Source organism: Bombus impatiens, unplaced genomic scaffold (assembly GCF_000188095.3).
Source record: "Bombus impatiens unplaced genomic scaffold, BIMP_2.2 scf_0044, whole genome shotgun sequence".
Lineage (NCBI taxonomy): Eukaryota > Metazoa > Arthropoda > Insecta > Hymenoptera > Apidae > Bombus > Bombus impatiens.
In genome coordinates, this window is record NT_176463.1 from 1901539 (window position 1) to 1917703 (window position 16165).

A 16165-nucleotide genomic window follows, 5' to 3' on the forward strand; every position below is an offset into this window, starting at 1 on the left:
AGAGAGAGAGAGAGAGAGAGAGAGAGAGAGAGAGAGAGAGAGAGAGAGAGAGAGAGAGAGAGAGAGAGAGAGAGAGAGAGAGAGAGAGAGAGAGAGAGAGAGAGAGAGAGAGAGAGAGAGAGAGAGAGAGAGAGAGAGAGAGAGAGAGAGAGAGAGAGAGAGAGAGAGAGAGAGAGAGAGAGAGAGAGAGAGAGAGAGAGAGAGAGAGAGAGAGAGGAAAAAAGATAGAATGTTGAGCGACGAAAAGCGAAAATTGGAGGATCGAGTGGCAACGATAGTTCCAGGAGTCCTGTTACCTTTCTCCGGCGAACCAGAATTCTCCAGCAGGAGCAGCTACGTCGGCAGTTGCACGACAATTGGCAATCGGTCGAAAATAATAGACAGGCGGTCGGTGGGGTAGAGTTTCGGCTCGGCGGGGTGAGGGAGGGGGATGAAAAACGGCGTGAGGTCAGAAGAAAGAGGAACGGGCGTGCTTATCGTGCATCGTCTCCAGCTGCCTCGAAACGCTTCTCCAACGGCAAGCTAAGCCCGACCGGTGTCCCTCCACATCCGACCGTACTTCTCAATGTGCCTTGGCCAAGAGTACCTCAGCTGACATCGCAAAAACACTACCGATGGCACGACGTGTGTCATCGTGTACTTACACTCGACCGCAGGATCTTCCAACCCATTCTCCCTAATCTTCTTTGACCATGCTATGTGTCAACGTTCATCGATAATATTTGCTTCGTTAAATATCGTAACATCGATCGATCGTCGTTACATCAATGATCGCCTTTTTGGTCGTCGTTGTGTCTGTCACGTAATAAATGACGAGGTAATATATATATAATATAAAAAAAAGGAGAATGAACAATAGCCCGTTCGTATACTTTATTCACAAGGAGAAGTTACACTTCAATAGCAAAATACAGACTGACTTACTGACTAAAGGACTGGGATCTTTACCTCCTCATATATCTCATATATCTCTTTACCTCTTCATATATCTCACGGGTGGGAATCCGGCTACTGTCTATTCTCACTGCTATCGCATGACCAGGTGTTATATGCATATCCTGAGGTCGGCGGGATTCCTGGCTTCTGGGCGACGTTACATGTCAATCGTTATTTCAACGATCGTTCAATTTTCATACTCGAGGCTTAATTTTCGGTATGAACTGCGTCCGTAGTATTGTTGTTAGATCTAACGGAACACGAACGAGGCACTGCTATCTCGGTGTTTACCTTGTGATAATTTGTCCATTCATCTATAAATATTCATCTGGATTATTGTTCACCAATTCGATCAAACTTTAATTGATTAAAAGGAGAAAGCTCTTTCTGATATAATAATGGTCATTGTTTCGTTCATCGACATCGTGTAATCTCTAAACATTTGGCAGATTTTGAGATATTACCTTTGATATAAAGATGAAATGAAGTTATATAAATATACTACGAAAACGTACGTCCTACACGAAGAAATATATACATATTCATTTTATGCTGTCGACTGACAGAAGCGATTTCGCGTTCGTGGGACGTTAGGATATGTATTCATTACTTTCCTCAAGATCGAACTTCGACCGTAGAATGAGAAGATCATGCCTTAATATTTCAGGGAAATATTACGAAATTGATCCTTGTTAATTCAAAGAGTGACAATTAAAGAGACCCCAATGATACTTGATTTATTAATTACAACGCAGTTGATATACTTGAGCAGTGCATAATTAAAAGAGAAAAATGGTACGATCGTGAAAACAGAATGAATTACGTAAGAGATCTATTGATCGGATAGCTGAAAACACGATGCTTAATCCACTAAGTACCAGTTGTCTATTTATAGGTGAAGACAAACTTTATATTTTCGGAGATAGCAGATATTATGGTATTCTCGTTCTGTGAGTCTTTTTCTTATAATTAGAGGTACGTGTCACAGTTATAATGTCTTATGAGCAGGTATTTCTCAAAGTGTGATTGATTTTAATATAAATCTATTGATCTTTTGATTATTGATCTATTGATCTATTTAAACTATTGATTTTAATAATCGATAGATATCATTGGTTTTACAGACACTTTTTTCATGCGATTACTTTGTAAGAACCTGCCATTCTACGTTTAGAAGACAGATAATGTCTAATTTATAAAATTTTATAGAAAATATATTTCTATAAGGAGATGCAAGGTATAACTTTCAATATAAATGAAAATAGGAAAACTGTGGTAGAATGAAATTTATGTTTACTTTGGTAAGTATTATCATTTGCCACCATAAAATGAAAAATTTCTAATTGTGAAAATAATTAGGGCACTTATACTTGTAATCATCATTCGAGGGAATAGAGTACGTGTAATCTTAAAATTTGTTCTACATCTTGATATTTGGAAGATATTATTCAACGTTCCCTTGATGCGAAATTCTTCGTAGCTTTGTAGTAAGATCGAAAACGACCAATATAAAAGGGCAGCTCTATGTTTTCTCTGTAAAGGAAAGGTTTTAGAACGCAAAACATTTCAATACCGATCTTTCCTTTCTTCGAAGACAAATGACTTTTATTTGCAGAAAAAAAATATATTAAACATTTAACGTTTTTAGCTGACATTCTAGCTCATTGGGTGACGTCATACAGTCTTTGACGTAAATGCTTCGCCGTTGGTGATCGAAGAGAAGTTGGCAACACCTCTGCCACTTGAAACGAGTTCGATTTTTTAAACGTTCATCCCCGCGTTCATCCTCGAGCAAGTCAAATATAGATCTTTAAATTCGATAATAGGATGATCTTGTTCCGATAATCGCTTCCTCTTATCGGGAAATCTTCACCAAAAGAAAAAGTGTTTAACAGCATGCGGAAGAAACGATAAAGTTGCTATCTTTGACGTATTAAACCGTAGAAATATGACTTTTTTATACTTTTCAATTAACTAAGTTAATCAAAGTTGCTTCCTAATAGCTCATATATGAGAATGAGCTTGAAAGTTTGAGACAATAGAGGAACGAATGGATGAATTTGTAATAGAAAATATATTGAAATAAGTATAGGTATAAGTATAGGTATAGGTACAGGTATAGTGTATGCTGATCCAGATCCTCACTCTTACAGTGTTACAATACAATAGAAGAAACTATGATATCATATTTATAGCAAAAAGGACATTACCAAAAAGTTAATCTTGTAGCTCTAGCTGAAGGCTACAAGAAACAGCAACAGAAATCTATTTATAGCTCTTTTGTTCCTAGACCTTGTAAGCCAAAATAAAATTTATATTCAAGGGTACAATAATATGGACCTCTCCTTATTTCGAATTTTTTGTTTCACTAAATTCTATTTTCTTTGTAACAGCGATCTCCAGGTCGCGGATATACAAAAGAAAAAGTGTAGACTTTTTCTTGAAGTAATTACTTCAACAATAGTCCCCGTAATACTTCTAGCTAAGAGAATTCAGATTTCAAGAATAATTTGCGTCGGATAACATTTCTCTTTTCCATGGTAAGAAATTTTCCCGAAAATCAGAACCAAGATTACACCCACTCTTAAAATTTTATCATACTCATAAACTGAAATTTAAAGATAATACTTTACAAACTATTCCATTGTATTTTTCAATGACACAAAATCACCTACCGAAGAAAGCTGTATCGTGCTTCTGAAACGTTACACATATCCTGTAATCAATCATCCAAGCTGCCTTATTCATGTATCATCGAGTATCGTGCAAGATTTTCAATTCATGCTCGTCGACTCGATTTGTTAGAAGTGGTGAGCGAGTTACACGAATGGAATGGTCTCGAAGGAATAGAAAAAATGAATTCGAAAGTGGTGGCAATAGACGGCGAGACACTTTTTACTGGTGGAAATGCCGCAGACATGATCCTGCTGTCGGGGGACGGAGAGGGGCGGTTCGTGGTAACGAACCATCGAGAGCAGCTTCTTTTTACCTCGACAATCAGGTCATTGGGCCTGCAACACCACTGGGAATAGCCGAATGCCGTGAACCACTCGAATCGCTCCTTCAGCAATCCATTTCTCGGCTCTTTCCTTTCTAACGACAGCCAGCTGCAGTATCGACGTCAGTACTACGAAAAATGACGTCACCAGACGCATCGAAATATATATCTGATTTTGGCATGTGTCATGTATGTTTGTCATCGTATTGCTGTGGACCTAAGAATATCGATCAATATCGGTTTTATTCTAGCGAAATAAGGGAGTTTTTCAAGATATACAAAAAGCAAGTATCTCTTTGGGAATACATGTACATCTGGCTGCTATTCAGTTGGTTGTTTATATTCTTTAATACAGTAATTAGGATGTTTATACATTTATGAGGAGTTCGAAAGTGCGGTGTATTTCATTGCTCTTTACGAATCATATATAAATCATACTTATTAAGACCATAGATTGAAAAGTGAAAACAAAAGCGATGATGTTATTAACATATTCTGTGAAATTTACTTTAGAATTTACAAATAAAACCTTGTTTTAACGTTGGCCCTCAATGTTAAATGTTAAAGAAACACTATCACACAACCGGAAACAAAGCAAAATATTTCCAACAAATAAAATTTATTTTTTTGAGATTACTAACACCAATGGCCGAATATGTTTTAAGTTTCGAATATAATATAAAAGACACAACTAAAGCAAATCCTATAATCAATATCATATAATCAAATGATAATCAAATCAATGTCAGTGTTTCTCTTTGGAGGAAGAATGCAAACTCATCTTTAAAGACAAAGATACCGATTTCAAGAGATATTTATCGTACTATCCGGATGTAGAAGCAACATTGAATTTTTTATTTTTCTTGATAATTTTCATTCTCAAAGGAATCCAGACGTAGCAACGTCTGCGCCAATGTGTTGCCATATCGCATACAGCACTCAACAATTAGAAAGGCATTGTGGAAACGCGTCTTTCAAAGAGGCTGGTCGATACTACGACTTAGAATCAGTGAAGGGAAAAGGAATTCGTTCTTATCATTTTCAAGGTAATGTCACGAGGTCAAGGTAGAAGTAAATATACTCGCCCTGACTAAGTATTATTCATTAATTATACGACGATACTAAATTTCTACTTTTCTTTGCGATTTCATGTTTTGTACACATTCTTTGATCAAATTTCTCTTAAAGTGTTTAATTTTGGATGTTCACAATTTGTTTGTAATCTTTTAATTAATAATTTTAATAAACTGTGGGATCCCTGGCATTTATAAAAAGATCAATGATCTTATGATCTTCATAAAACTTCTTTCTCCCTTTATCTTTTTAGCTGTTTCGTGTTCCTAAAATGAAAGAAAAGTTTTATACATGAAGAAATACGAAAAATTCTTCGTACATTGTTGAAAACACCTATAACGCTTTATTACATCAAAATTAAATAACTCATTTTTAAAGATGGACGTTACACATTACCCTATTAAATGTACGTATACGTAAATCAACAAAATTCGATCGGGAGGAATTTTCGTAAACATTATCGTAACGTGAATTACGATTCCACGTAGACGAAGAGTATCAGGATTTCTGAGGAAACTCATGTCGTTAATTGTGATGGTATATACTAATGAGAGCGAACACAGCTTCTTCCTCACGTGTCACGTGGTAAAGAAGTGTCATTTTAAGGTAGAACATTGATCTTGATTATCCTCCACTGTTAATGATAATATCAGTATCATTCGTTTAATGAGAATAGTTATATGTAATGATTATTTGACTATAAGCTGAAAAATAAGAACGATTTAATACTTCGAATGAAAAACATTTCCGGAAATACGGAGATGTATCGCTGATGAATAAGTGTATTTTACATCGGTGGTTCCAATTACTTCTAATATGCATACTAAATTCTCTACTCTAAATAACAGTCTTTCGATAGAAATAATATCTCCCTCCTCCCTTATTTTAAAACTATTATGTTTCAAACGTTTCATATAAAAGGCAGAATAGATGCACTTTTTGAATGTTGTGTAGGAAAAATAACGACCTTGTTCTTAAAAAGGTGAACATAAAGTGATGACTTCGGGATAGGGACAACGACGAGCGTGCTTTAGGCTATTGATAACAATGCAAAGTTTCTGGGAATCATTGATAACGATCGGGGCCACTTTTGATGTCGTGCCACCCCTGCAGAGAAGTGCATTTCTATAGTGAGATATACCGCAGGTAGCTCTATCTCCTCGAGTTTCGACACCTATCTCTTTCTCGTCACTTAATATTTCCCGCTTCCTATTTTATCTTTTACACAAGAGGATTCTAAAAGGTAATACTCTATTGTTAATACTTCAGGCTTCCAATAAATTTCTAAATCCCATTGTTAACGACCAATAGAGACATCGTTATGGAAATATATTTCACAGCAGGTGTCCACGAAAAGACCACGCATTTATATACAGGGTGGTTGGTAACTGGTGGTACAAGCGGAAAGGGGATGATTCTACGCGAAAAAAGAAGTCGAAAATATACAATAAAAATTTTTCGTTTGAGGCTTTGTTTTCGAGAAAATCGACTTTGAATTTTTGCTCGGTACGCGTGCACTTTATCACGTTTCGTTATAACGGATCTCACTGTAGATCGTTGTCTCGATGGAAAAATTAAAAAAAAAAAAATTTAAAAAAATTTTTATTCTATATTTTCGACTTCTTTTTTCGCGTAGAATCACTCCCTTTCCGCTTGTACCACCAGTTACCAACCACCCTGTATATAAATGCGTGGTCTTTTCGTGGACACCTGCTGTGAAATATATTTCCATAACGATGTCTCTATTGGTCGTTAACAATGGGATTTAGAAATTTATTGGAAGCCTGAAGTATTAACAATAGAGTATTACCTTTTAGAATCCTCTTGTGTAAAAGATAAAATAGGAAGCGGGAAATATTAAGTGACGAGAAAGAGATAGGTGTCGAAACTCGAGGAGATAGAGCTACCTGCGGTATATCTCACTATAGAAATGCACTTCTCTGCAGGGGTGGCACGACATCAAAAGTGGCCCCGATCGTTATCAATGATTCCCAGAAACTTTGCATTGTTATCAATAGCCTAAAGCACGCTCGTCGTTGTCCCTATCCCGAAGTCATCACTTTATGTTCACCTTTTTAAGAACAAGGTCGTTATTTTTCCTACACAACATTCAAAAAGTGCATCTATTCTGCCTTTTATATGAAACGTTTTAGTGTCCGTAATACTTTTTAGGAAGTTAATTATTTAACTTCCTTCCAAAATTGAATTTTAGGATTTTCTTAAACTACGGATTTCCTCAGTTGTATTACTTTTCTTCCGAATCCCTCAATTATTAAATGACGTTGAAACTCATTAAGCCTGTGTATTATAGGAAAAACGAAAATATATTATACTTTGAATATTCTATGATAAGTCTGATTTAGGAAAGTTTATATTTAAAGTTCGTAAGTGTCCGGTGACTATAGACGGGATTGTATACATAATTTCGGGAAAGTGAGTGAACATGTGTACGTGTGCGCGCGCGAGAGTGCTCATGCGTGTCTATATATCTTCTCGAAGAGCGACCACTTCACGATGTACGAGCGACGCGAACACGTAGCATTCTATTCGCGGCACAATTTTCGAGGATCGATATATCGAGCGGCATGTCCCGTTGGTCGACGACAATGTCTTCAAATAGCACGGTAGTTAACGTCTCTGAGAGTCACCCTTAAGGAGGGTGGCGAGAGCGAGAGGAGAGATTGCAGGACCCATTCCTTTCCTTTCCACCTCGATTCTTCTGCTTTCTCTTCCTCTCGTCAACGATGACGTGCTTCCTCTCCACTCTTCTCTTCTTCTTCCTGCCCGTGTTTTCATCGTAATTTCGATTGGTCTTTCAATTTTTCATTAGGTTCGTTCTGTCGATTATCAGATCTTTGATTTTTGATGATCGCGTAGCAGTCGTTTTGGAGAGTTCGAAGTATCAATTATGGAAATCTGTCTTTTTCTAATTATTTTGAGATTAAGAATGCATGTATGCATCAAGCAAAATTCACGATCTTGGCCTTTGAACGAAGTCTGTAATTACCTTTTTATTTAAAAAAAAAAATATGTGTCGTAGTTAAATCTTCTTTGCAATTCGAAGATTGAGTATTTCAATGGTTTTATAATATTTCTAATATATTTGGTTCGTTTTGGTGATATTTTGTATATGAAATTTCAAAATATCGAATAAAAATTATTTTTCGTTAATTACATTAAACGTTTTCTTCCTAACCCTTCTTCGTCTTAGAGATCTTATCAGAAAACGTAAGAAAACGAAGGGTGGTTTTGGCATGTACACGTCCTTAGGTTGCAACCACATCAAAGAAAGCTGTGCTTGATATTCTGTTCTTCACCACTCGTTACGCGCTTCTCCGTGGAGTATTCTAAACCTAGCGAATAGACACGTTTTCATCGTGTGGAATGAATTCTGCTAATGAATCTCCGGCAATGAAAAACAATTTGACTGTTCCACTGACACCTCTGTCGTGTTGCTTTTAAGTATGATGTTCTTGCGAACAGAGAATAGAATAGAAAGTGAGTGTGAGAAATTAATTTGTGCTATTCTATCAACGGCTTAATAATTTCTGTAAACAGCATTAAATCCCAAGTGCTGTTTAAAATTCCAGGAAACAAGTCTACTGAGAAGAAAAATATGTAATGACATCATGATGTAACGACGCGATGCGGGTGAACGAAACACGTGCGAATTCCGCATGGTCCCTTATTCATCGGTGCGTTATTATTACCTCGCAGTATTCATCGTGGCAATTAACATGCGGTGGTGGAGTGTGTTGCGAGTTGTGCGCGATTACGGCATCTATCTAAAGCGGAGGATGTCACGGACATGCCGCATTGGAGTAAATTCGTGTCGTCGGAACCATCTCGTAACGCTTTAGGGACCCACCGGGGATTACCACCACTTCTTTCAACACGTCGGTCCTCGCGCGTTACTCTCTCTTTCTCGACCCTTTCCAACCCCTGTCTTCGTTTTCTGTACACGTCACCAAGCTCGCGAGAGAGAGTTACCCCTTCTTTCCCCTTTCTTCATCCCTCTGTATCGAGTTAAGAGGAAGAAACGGCGGGGTGGCGGCGAGGTATATTGGGATGTACCTCCGGTGGTACTTGCTGGTCCACCACCTCCATCGCTACCACCACCGCGCTACCATCGAGCATCCACCTCCACCTCTGCCTCTCTACGAAGCAACGATGAGGATTCTGCAGCTTCGGCAAAGTCGTTTGAAGAAGTCAGTCGACGGTTGTACGTCCTCGCGATTCGGGGAATAGCGGTCGGGGGAAGAGAGAAGAAAGAAGCAAAGGAATCGCAGTCACTGTCACCAACTGAGAACCGCCTTGTCTTCTAGCCAGGGGCTGCCGCAAACAACGTTCTTTTCTCCTTTCTCTTCCGTCTCGCCTTCTTCCTCGTTGTTCGTCTGTCGTCTCTCCTGTCCGGAACCCTTTTTCGCTGTTTTCCGCTTCGCTGTTGGTTCGTTCCGCTTCTGCCACAAGGAAGATGCGCTGAGAGCTGATCGACGAAGAATGTCGATGGATGAGACGCATGGAGGCAGCATGGTTTCCGCAATCCTTTCCTCGATCGTGCTTCTTCTCCTGCTCGGACGCACCGCAGACGCTCAGTAAGATTCTTCTCCGTAGATGGCCTCTTCCTCTTCCGCTTTTACAATCGACATTGCCGGCCATCTTAAGCTCTTCCGCAAGGCCAGATCCTCTCCTTCGGTTTATATCTTTGTAGCAACATTGTCGGGAATTCCAACATCTTAACGATATATCTCGTTGAAGGGACGTAATTGTAGAATTTTCTTGTTTTACGAGTAATTTGTTCGTAGGAAATTTATTGTTGGTAAGAAATATTCCCCACAAATGTAGGATTCTCTGACGCAAAGATGCAATAACTATACCGAATACCGTTGTTTTTGCAGTTATATTTTTTTCGTGTCTTAGAGTTTGTTGGTTTTCTAAGTGGAAATTTTTGTTATTTCCTTGAGTAAAATTTTAGTTCTAATAAGGTTTTTTTCGATAGACAATCTGGAACAAAATTGTAATGCTTTTTGTTTACTAGCAAAATATCAATTTTTTCATATTCAGAATAATATTCAGGAAATTGTAACATGTAGATATTTTTTGATTACTTCTAATGAATTTTCCTTTAGTTATATCATGTTCTCAATTATTCATTTCCCAATGAAAAAATAGCAATAATACATACATAAAAATTATTAATGTAGGCATCTAAATGTTTTTTCAAATTTAAATAAAATATTATATTTAGTCGGTATATGAAATCTTCAGAATACCGCAAGCAAAGGATTCCAAACCCGATGAAATCACCACGAAGAATTTGAGATACTTTCGAAGAAATTCGGAAGTAAAAGTTTAAAGTATTAAACAAAATTGCAGTGAAGTTGATAAAGCGCAGTGTGTATCGTGTAATAAAACTGTTGTTCATGTCAAAATAATTTGATAATACCTACGATAATTCCAAATAGTTGTGCAAATATGTGTATGATATTAAAGTGTCGCAAAGCAAAGTGTTAAAAACGGTAAAAAGATAATCAACGATGCATAATAAACGAACGCGAGAGAGTGTGGAGAAGCAGTTCTGAGCTTTTATGAATTTCAGTCGTAATTTTTCGCTTCGTGTGTTTTGTACACAGTGTGTTAAGAAACATTGAAACATACAGTGAAATCTCATTTTTCTTTCGCGACGCTAGAAAACTGCAAGTTAGAAAATAGTGAAACGCTTGTGAAACAAATTTCTGAAAGTGAATCCGAGAAAAATCGCTTAAGATTTTGTTTCGTTATAAAATTTTGGTGCTAACAAGATATGAGGATAATTCTGATTTATGGATTACTATTAACACAAAATATTTATGTGGAAATTTATACATAGATTATATGATTCGATTAACAAAATGTCTGAACTTTTTGAAATTGTGACCCGAAATTTCAGGAGGAGTTTGGAGTTTTTCGATCTGCTGCCGGAAGATCCTAAACTGTACGATAAAATGCGACCGCCAAAGAAAGATGGACAGGCGACTATCGTTTATTTCCATGTTACTGTTATGGGTCTTGATTCCATAGATGAGAATTCAATGGTAAGGTGCAATTTTTAAATTAAAAGGCTTTTTTAAATTCACTAACCATTATATCGTTCTCAAACTGCTTATGGCCTTAACATGGATATGATTTCAAGTTTAAAGAGATTAATTTTTATATCGCTGAAATGATTTCAAAATTTTTACTTTAATCGTAAATGCTATATTCTGTTTCACAAAAGAAATTAGAGTACTTAAACTTTAATGGGTAATTGATATTAAACTTTGATATGTCGATTTTCGTGATTTACTTTTGCAGACCTACGCAGCTGATATATTCTTCGCTCAAACTTGGAAAGATAACAGACTACGGTTGCCAGAAAATATGACATCTGAATACAGGTATGTGGAATTATCATGATTTAATTTAAAAAATATTGTTTTCTTAGTCGAAAATTCCAGTTAAAGGAAAATATTTTTAGGCATAGTGTTCTTTATACTATTTTTTTTTGTGCTTCATAAATATACGTGAAAAATGATCAAATGTATCGTTCAAGATTGCTGGAAGTCGATTGGTTGAAGAATATGTGGCGGCCGGATTCGTTCTTCAAGAATGCCAAATCGGTGACTTTTCAAACGATGACTATACCGAATCATTACTTATGGTTGTACAAAGACAAGACTATTTTATACATGGTCAAGTAAGAAAACAAAAGCTCCAAGATTCTCAATACTATTGTCGATCATTTTTATTCTACTTTTACAATGGTAGTAATAGTAGTATAATTTGTTTTAGCTCTTGATTAGAAAGCTTTTATTTCTCACCTCTGTCTCTTCTTTTTCTTCATTAAAGAAACAAAATTTTTGTACGATGTTTTAGATTAACGCTGAAGTTATCCTGTGCCATGAACTTCCTGATCTATCCTCACGACACGCAAGAGTGTAAATTACAAATGGAAAGCTGTGAGTGACACTTTCCCTCTATATCAACTTCTAAATCCTTTACTTTATATTTTATCTGTAGTAAAATAGAATGTTAGCTCAACTTCCTCTTATATCTTCCATCGATACCATACACTTTATTTTATCCTCACTTCATAACGATTGGTCTTCATCATCTTTGCTCTAATCTTACCATTTAATTCATTACAGTTTCTTCCATACTCAACTTACACTTTTTACGATTTCCTTCTATTATTATCACACAGTCTACTTTATCTCCACTTTTCGATAATACATTTTTATCCGCGTTCCAATTTTCCATCCAATTCGTCACGATTCCTTAAAACATAGTCACGTCTTTGAAGCATCAAACATGGAAAATGATCGATAGATATCGATAGAAAATGCGGTGTCGCTGATATAGTGTAAAAAAGTCCTCGAAAGACGTCCAATATTAGCGACAATCGAGTTGAGTCAAAGGAGATTGGACAATCGTGTTTCATTTCGGAACGGTACCGTAGACCTGCATGAATATTCCTTTAATTTTACGGAGTGAATGCCGTGCCATTTCACGAGGACAAAACAACTCGGTCAACAGTATCGCACACGACGGATGAAATGATCTTCCAATGGGATCCTGACGTGCCACTCGTCGTCGATGAAAACATTGAGCTGCCACAGCTGCAACTGGTTAAGAATTACACGGCCGACTGCACGCAAGTCTACTCTACTGGTAAGTGACGCTTCGTGTCGATGTCGTTTTTAGCCATGGAAGAAAGAACGCTCTTTTCCTTCCTAATTAACTGTTTTAAATCGAAATCGAAGAGGAACGTCAACCAAGAATCAGTTTCGCTTGAAAGTGACTTTCGTGTGAATGGTGTTGTTCGTGAATAAATGTTGATGTTTGGCGTGTCTTCGCGTTATTAAGAAAGGTTCAGAGTCGAGCGTAGATGAATTAATAGAATTAATTGAAACTTTTTAATGTTCAGGTAACTTCACTTGCCTCGAGGTAGTGTTCGTCTTGAAACGTAGACTTGGCTATTACTTGTTTCATACTTACGTTCCTACCTGTCTAATCGTTATCATGTCGGTAAGTTCGAAGTTGAAATACGGATAATAAAAGATGTCTTGTTTTTCTGTTATCATAGAACACACTATGCTTTTAAAATTATTAACATCCTAGATATTTTTTCTATAATAATTAATCTGATTTTTATTTCATTTCTACAATCCTGCAATCTTACTTTGTCGTATTTAAATATAGACTAATCGATCTGTTTCTTAAAGATATAATCTCTTTCTTCATATTTCAAACTTTTGATCCGATCTTAATTATACTTCATTTAACTTCTAACTCTTACGAGGACAATTTATCATTTATTTTAATACTTTTCCTATTAATTCTCTAACATTTATAACGTTACCTTTGTTTCGAAATCAGTTACTTATATTTTGCGTAGTGGGTTTCCTTTTGGATAAAACCGGAAGCGGCGCCAGCCAGGGTAACGCTAGGTGTAACTTCCTTGCTGACCCTTTCGACGCAACACGCGAAGAGTCAAGCTTCTTTGCCTCCTGTTTCGTACTTAAAGGCCGTGGATGCGTTCATGTCGGTTTGCACGGTCTTCGTGTTCATGGCGTTGATGGAGTATTGTTTGGTCAACATCGTCCTCGGCGACTCGGATACGCCTCCGAAACCAGCGTCCCCGCCTCAGCCGCCATCTTCCAGCGGCACCGATGCCGCAAAGCTCGATAAAATTTTCGACATCGCTACTAAGGTAACGCCTGGATGAACATCTAAATGACTCAGACAGCTTCTGTGCCTCGGAGAAAGAGGATAAAAGTTCGTTCTATCGTTTGCGTTTCTGAAAATTGCGTAGAAAATATGATTGGCTTAAAGAAAGTTGATTTATCCAAATTTATAACGTTTTACGTCCATCGTATCATCTTTTACAACAAATGTTGATACCTTTTTATCGTGTCTTAAATAACATCCCAGACAGATAGTTGCTGGATATTTTTAAAGATAATTCTAACGTAAGTAGTTTTTACAATTATTTGAAGAAGCTTGTTACTTTGCAAAAACTTTGAAATTAAATAAACTTTGATTCAAATCGATAGCTAAAACACAGTCATCTTCTTTAAGAATCATAAAATGTAGATACAATGATATTTTTTACTTGATCGTGCTTTTACGAAAGAGATATTAGAGCAATTTTATGTTAACATCTGCAACTTTGAAAAAAAAGTATGTAAGATCGTTAATCACGTGGTAATTCAGGTGATCGATTCTGAAGTCTGAAAATCGAGAATCGATTTTCAACGTCCTGAGCTACCGATCTTTCTCCATCAATCCTTAATGTTTTGAATAATTACTCTTTCTTCTATGATTTTGTCTATCTCTGATATTGCCCTCTGACCGTCTGTTTGGGAAATGAGCGTCTCTCAAAATGGCTGTTCGTAAAACAAAGAAAGTCGTGCTGTCCGTGAAACGGAGAAAGTTCCTATCACTCTTGAACTCTAGGGAGTTTTCAAGTATATTGAAGTTAACTTAGCCCAACATTTATTGGCGCGGTGAAGAAGAGAAAGAAGAGAAAGAAATTAGAAGGCTCCTCTATAGAAGGTACGAAAATTATTTCACCGCGTTATCGACCACGCGTTCATCTCTCCGCGGCTCCGAGGCACAGAAGCGTTGTCTGCACAGCGGCAGTTCAAGTTGCGATCGTTATCACGCAGGAGAACACAATATTATTATCCGGCCGATCGCAGAAATCGACAACCGGTCCACCGCCAGGCCCTACACCTGCCCAAAGGGCGCGAATGCGTGCCCTCAACATCGATCGAGTCTCGCGTGTCTTCTTCCCTTTCTTATTCGCCGTATTAAATGTAACTTACTGGATAATGTTCGCCGAGTACATTTAAGCTATCGTGGAAACCGATTGCAACGAGCTCGAACAAATAGAAACGGAAACGTCGATGTTGAAAAACGAGATATCAGACGAAAAGGAAGAGACGACGCTGGAAGAAGATACTGAAACGAATTCTGATCGTAGCTATATTCTTCAAGGATACGGCCGAATACAATGTTTTGATTGAGAAAGTGTTACAGATCGAAAGTCGATTCTGAAAGTGAATCTTCATTGATATGCTTGTTTTTGTTCAGGTCGTTGCTCTAATTGATAGAACAGTGGTAGAGATCGAGGGTTTCAAGTTGCATAGAGTAGATGGAAGAATCTTGGTACAATGAAGAAGAACGTGTAGAAGCAATAAACAAAAGCGTTCTCTTCTTATAAAAAGGGAACGTTGCTCAAAGTATTTTGAAAAATCTAAAAATCGGAAAAATTGTTGAGGTCTTGTATATATAATTTTATAGAGTTTATGTTTGAATGGAAGTAAAAAGTATCAAACTTAACTCTTTCTTTGTGGACAAAAATTGACTTTCTTCTCCATTGCACCGTTATTTTCAACCCACTCTACTTAATGAATACACGTGATATATACTTCGTATAATAAAATCCATTGATTACAAATATAAACTGTGCGTTCATTTATCGAATCGTAACTCAAAGGAAAATGAGAACAAAATAACGGCAGAAAAGTGATACGAGAAAATAAGCGATCGTTAATTGTATTCTTTTAAAGGCATCGATTAATACGCTGTTTTATCCTTTTCATTACGAGCGAACGAAAGGAGAAGAAAAAAAAGAGAAAAAAGATACGTGAAACAGTAGTCAACGGTGATCGATGCGTCTGAGTGAATATTAAAGGCTGTATGACTGTATCGAAGAATTTGCATATATATTCGTTCATGATAAGTGGAATATGGAACTGTTTGAATGCACCGTTTGACCTGTTCAATAATTTCACAATCGTTTCACGTTAGATTACAAAAAGTGAAATATTGAGAAAGCATATTAAAATATTCGAGAATCTACTATTAAATTGTTTTAAATTTATAACTATACTATTGTTAAAAGATAACACGTGTTTTGTTGTAAGAACTTAATCATTGGTGATAAATGTCGCTGAATTAATTGTTAATAATTGATAATTGTACAATTGCTAACGTAAATCTAATTAAACTAACTAGTAAATTAACAGTGGACAGGTGTTGTAACAAAATCGTTACATTCTGCTCGCTGTCTTTTCGTTTATTAACTATGGTTATCAAATACGGGAAGATATTATTCAAGATTATTCTCAT

General features: G+C 36.8%; 1 protein-coding gene and 2 long non-coding RNA genes across 4 annotated transcripts; 2 read left to right on the forward strand and 1 right to left on the reverse strand.

Moving 5' to 3' along the window:
• Positions 1-2382: 2382 nt before the first annotated feature.
• LOC112213572 lies at positions 2383-3096 on the reverse strand. Its single transcript, XR_002947468.2, has 2 exons — positions 3051-3096; positions 2383-2803 (listed from the first exon to the last, which is right to left on the reverse strand). It is a non-coding gene; the product is annotated as an uncharacterized LOC112213572 (long non-coding RNA).
• A 151-nt stretch (positions 3097-3247) lies between these two features.
• Positions 3248-4845, forward strand: LOC117152270. Its single transcript, XR_004462604.1, has 2 exons — positions 3248-3476; positions 3742-4845. It is a non-coding gene; the product is annotated as an uncharacterized LOC117152270 (long non-coding RNA).
• Positions 4846-9112: 4267 nt separating this feature from the next.
• On the forward strand, positions 9113-16059 carry LOC105680215 (glycine receptor subunit alpha-3). 2 transcript variants are annotated; one of them, XM_012390574.3, is made up of 9 exons: positions 9113-9603; positions 10938-11082; positions 11342-11424; positions 11580-11723; positions 11903-11985; positions 12563-12697; positions 12954-13054; positions 13425-13739; positions 14698-16059. In XM_012390574.3, exons 1-9 carry the CDS (start codon positions 9509-9511, stop codon positions 14881-14883), a joined length of 1287 nt encoding a protein of 428 aa, XP_012245997.1. In that variant the 5' UTR covers positions 9113-9508; the 3' UTR covers positions 14884-16059. The 2 variants fall into 2 exon arrangements, with proteins under 2 accessions (XP_012245997.1, XP_012246004.1); XM_012390581.3 differs by having other exon boundaries at positions 9117-9603; positions 14731-16059.
• The last annotated feature ends 106 nt before the right edge of the window (positions 16060-16165 follow it).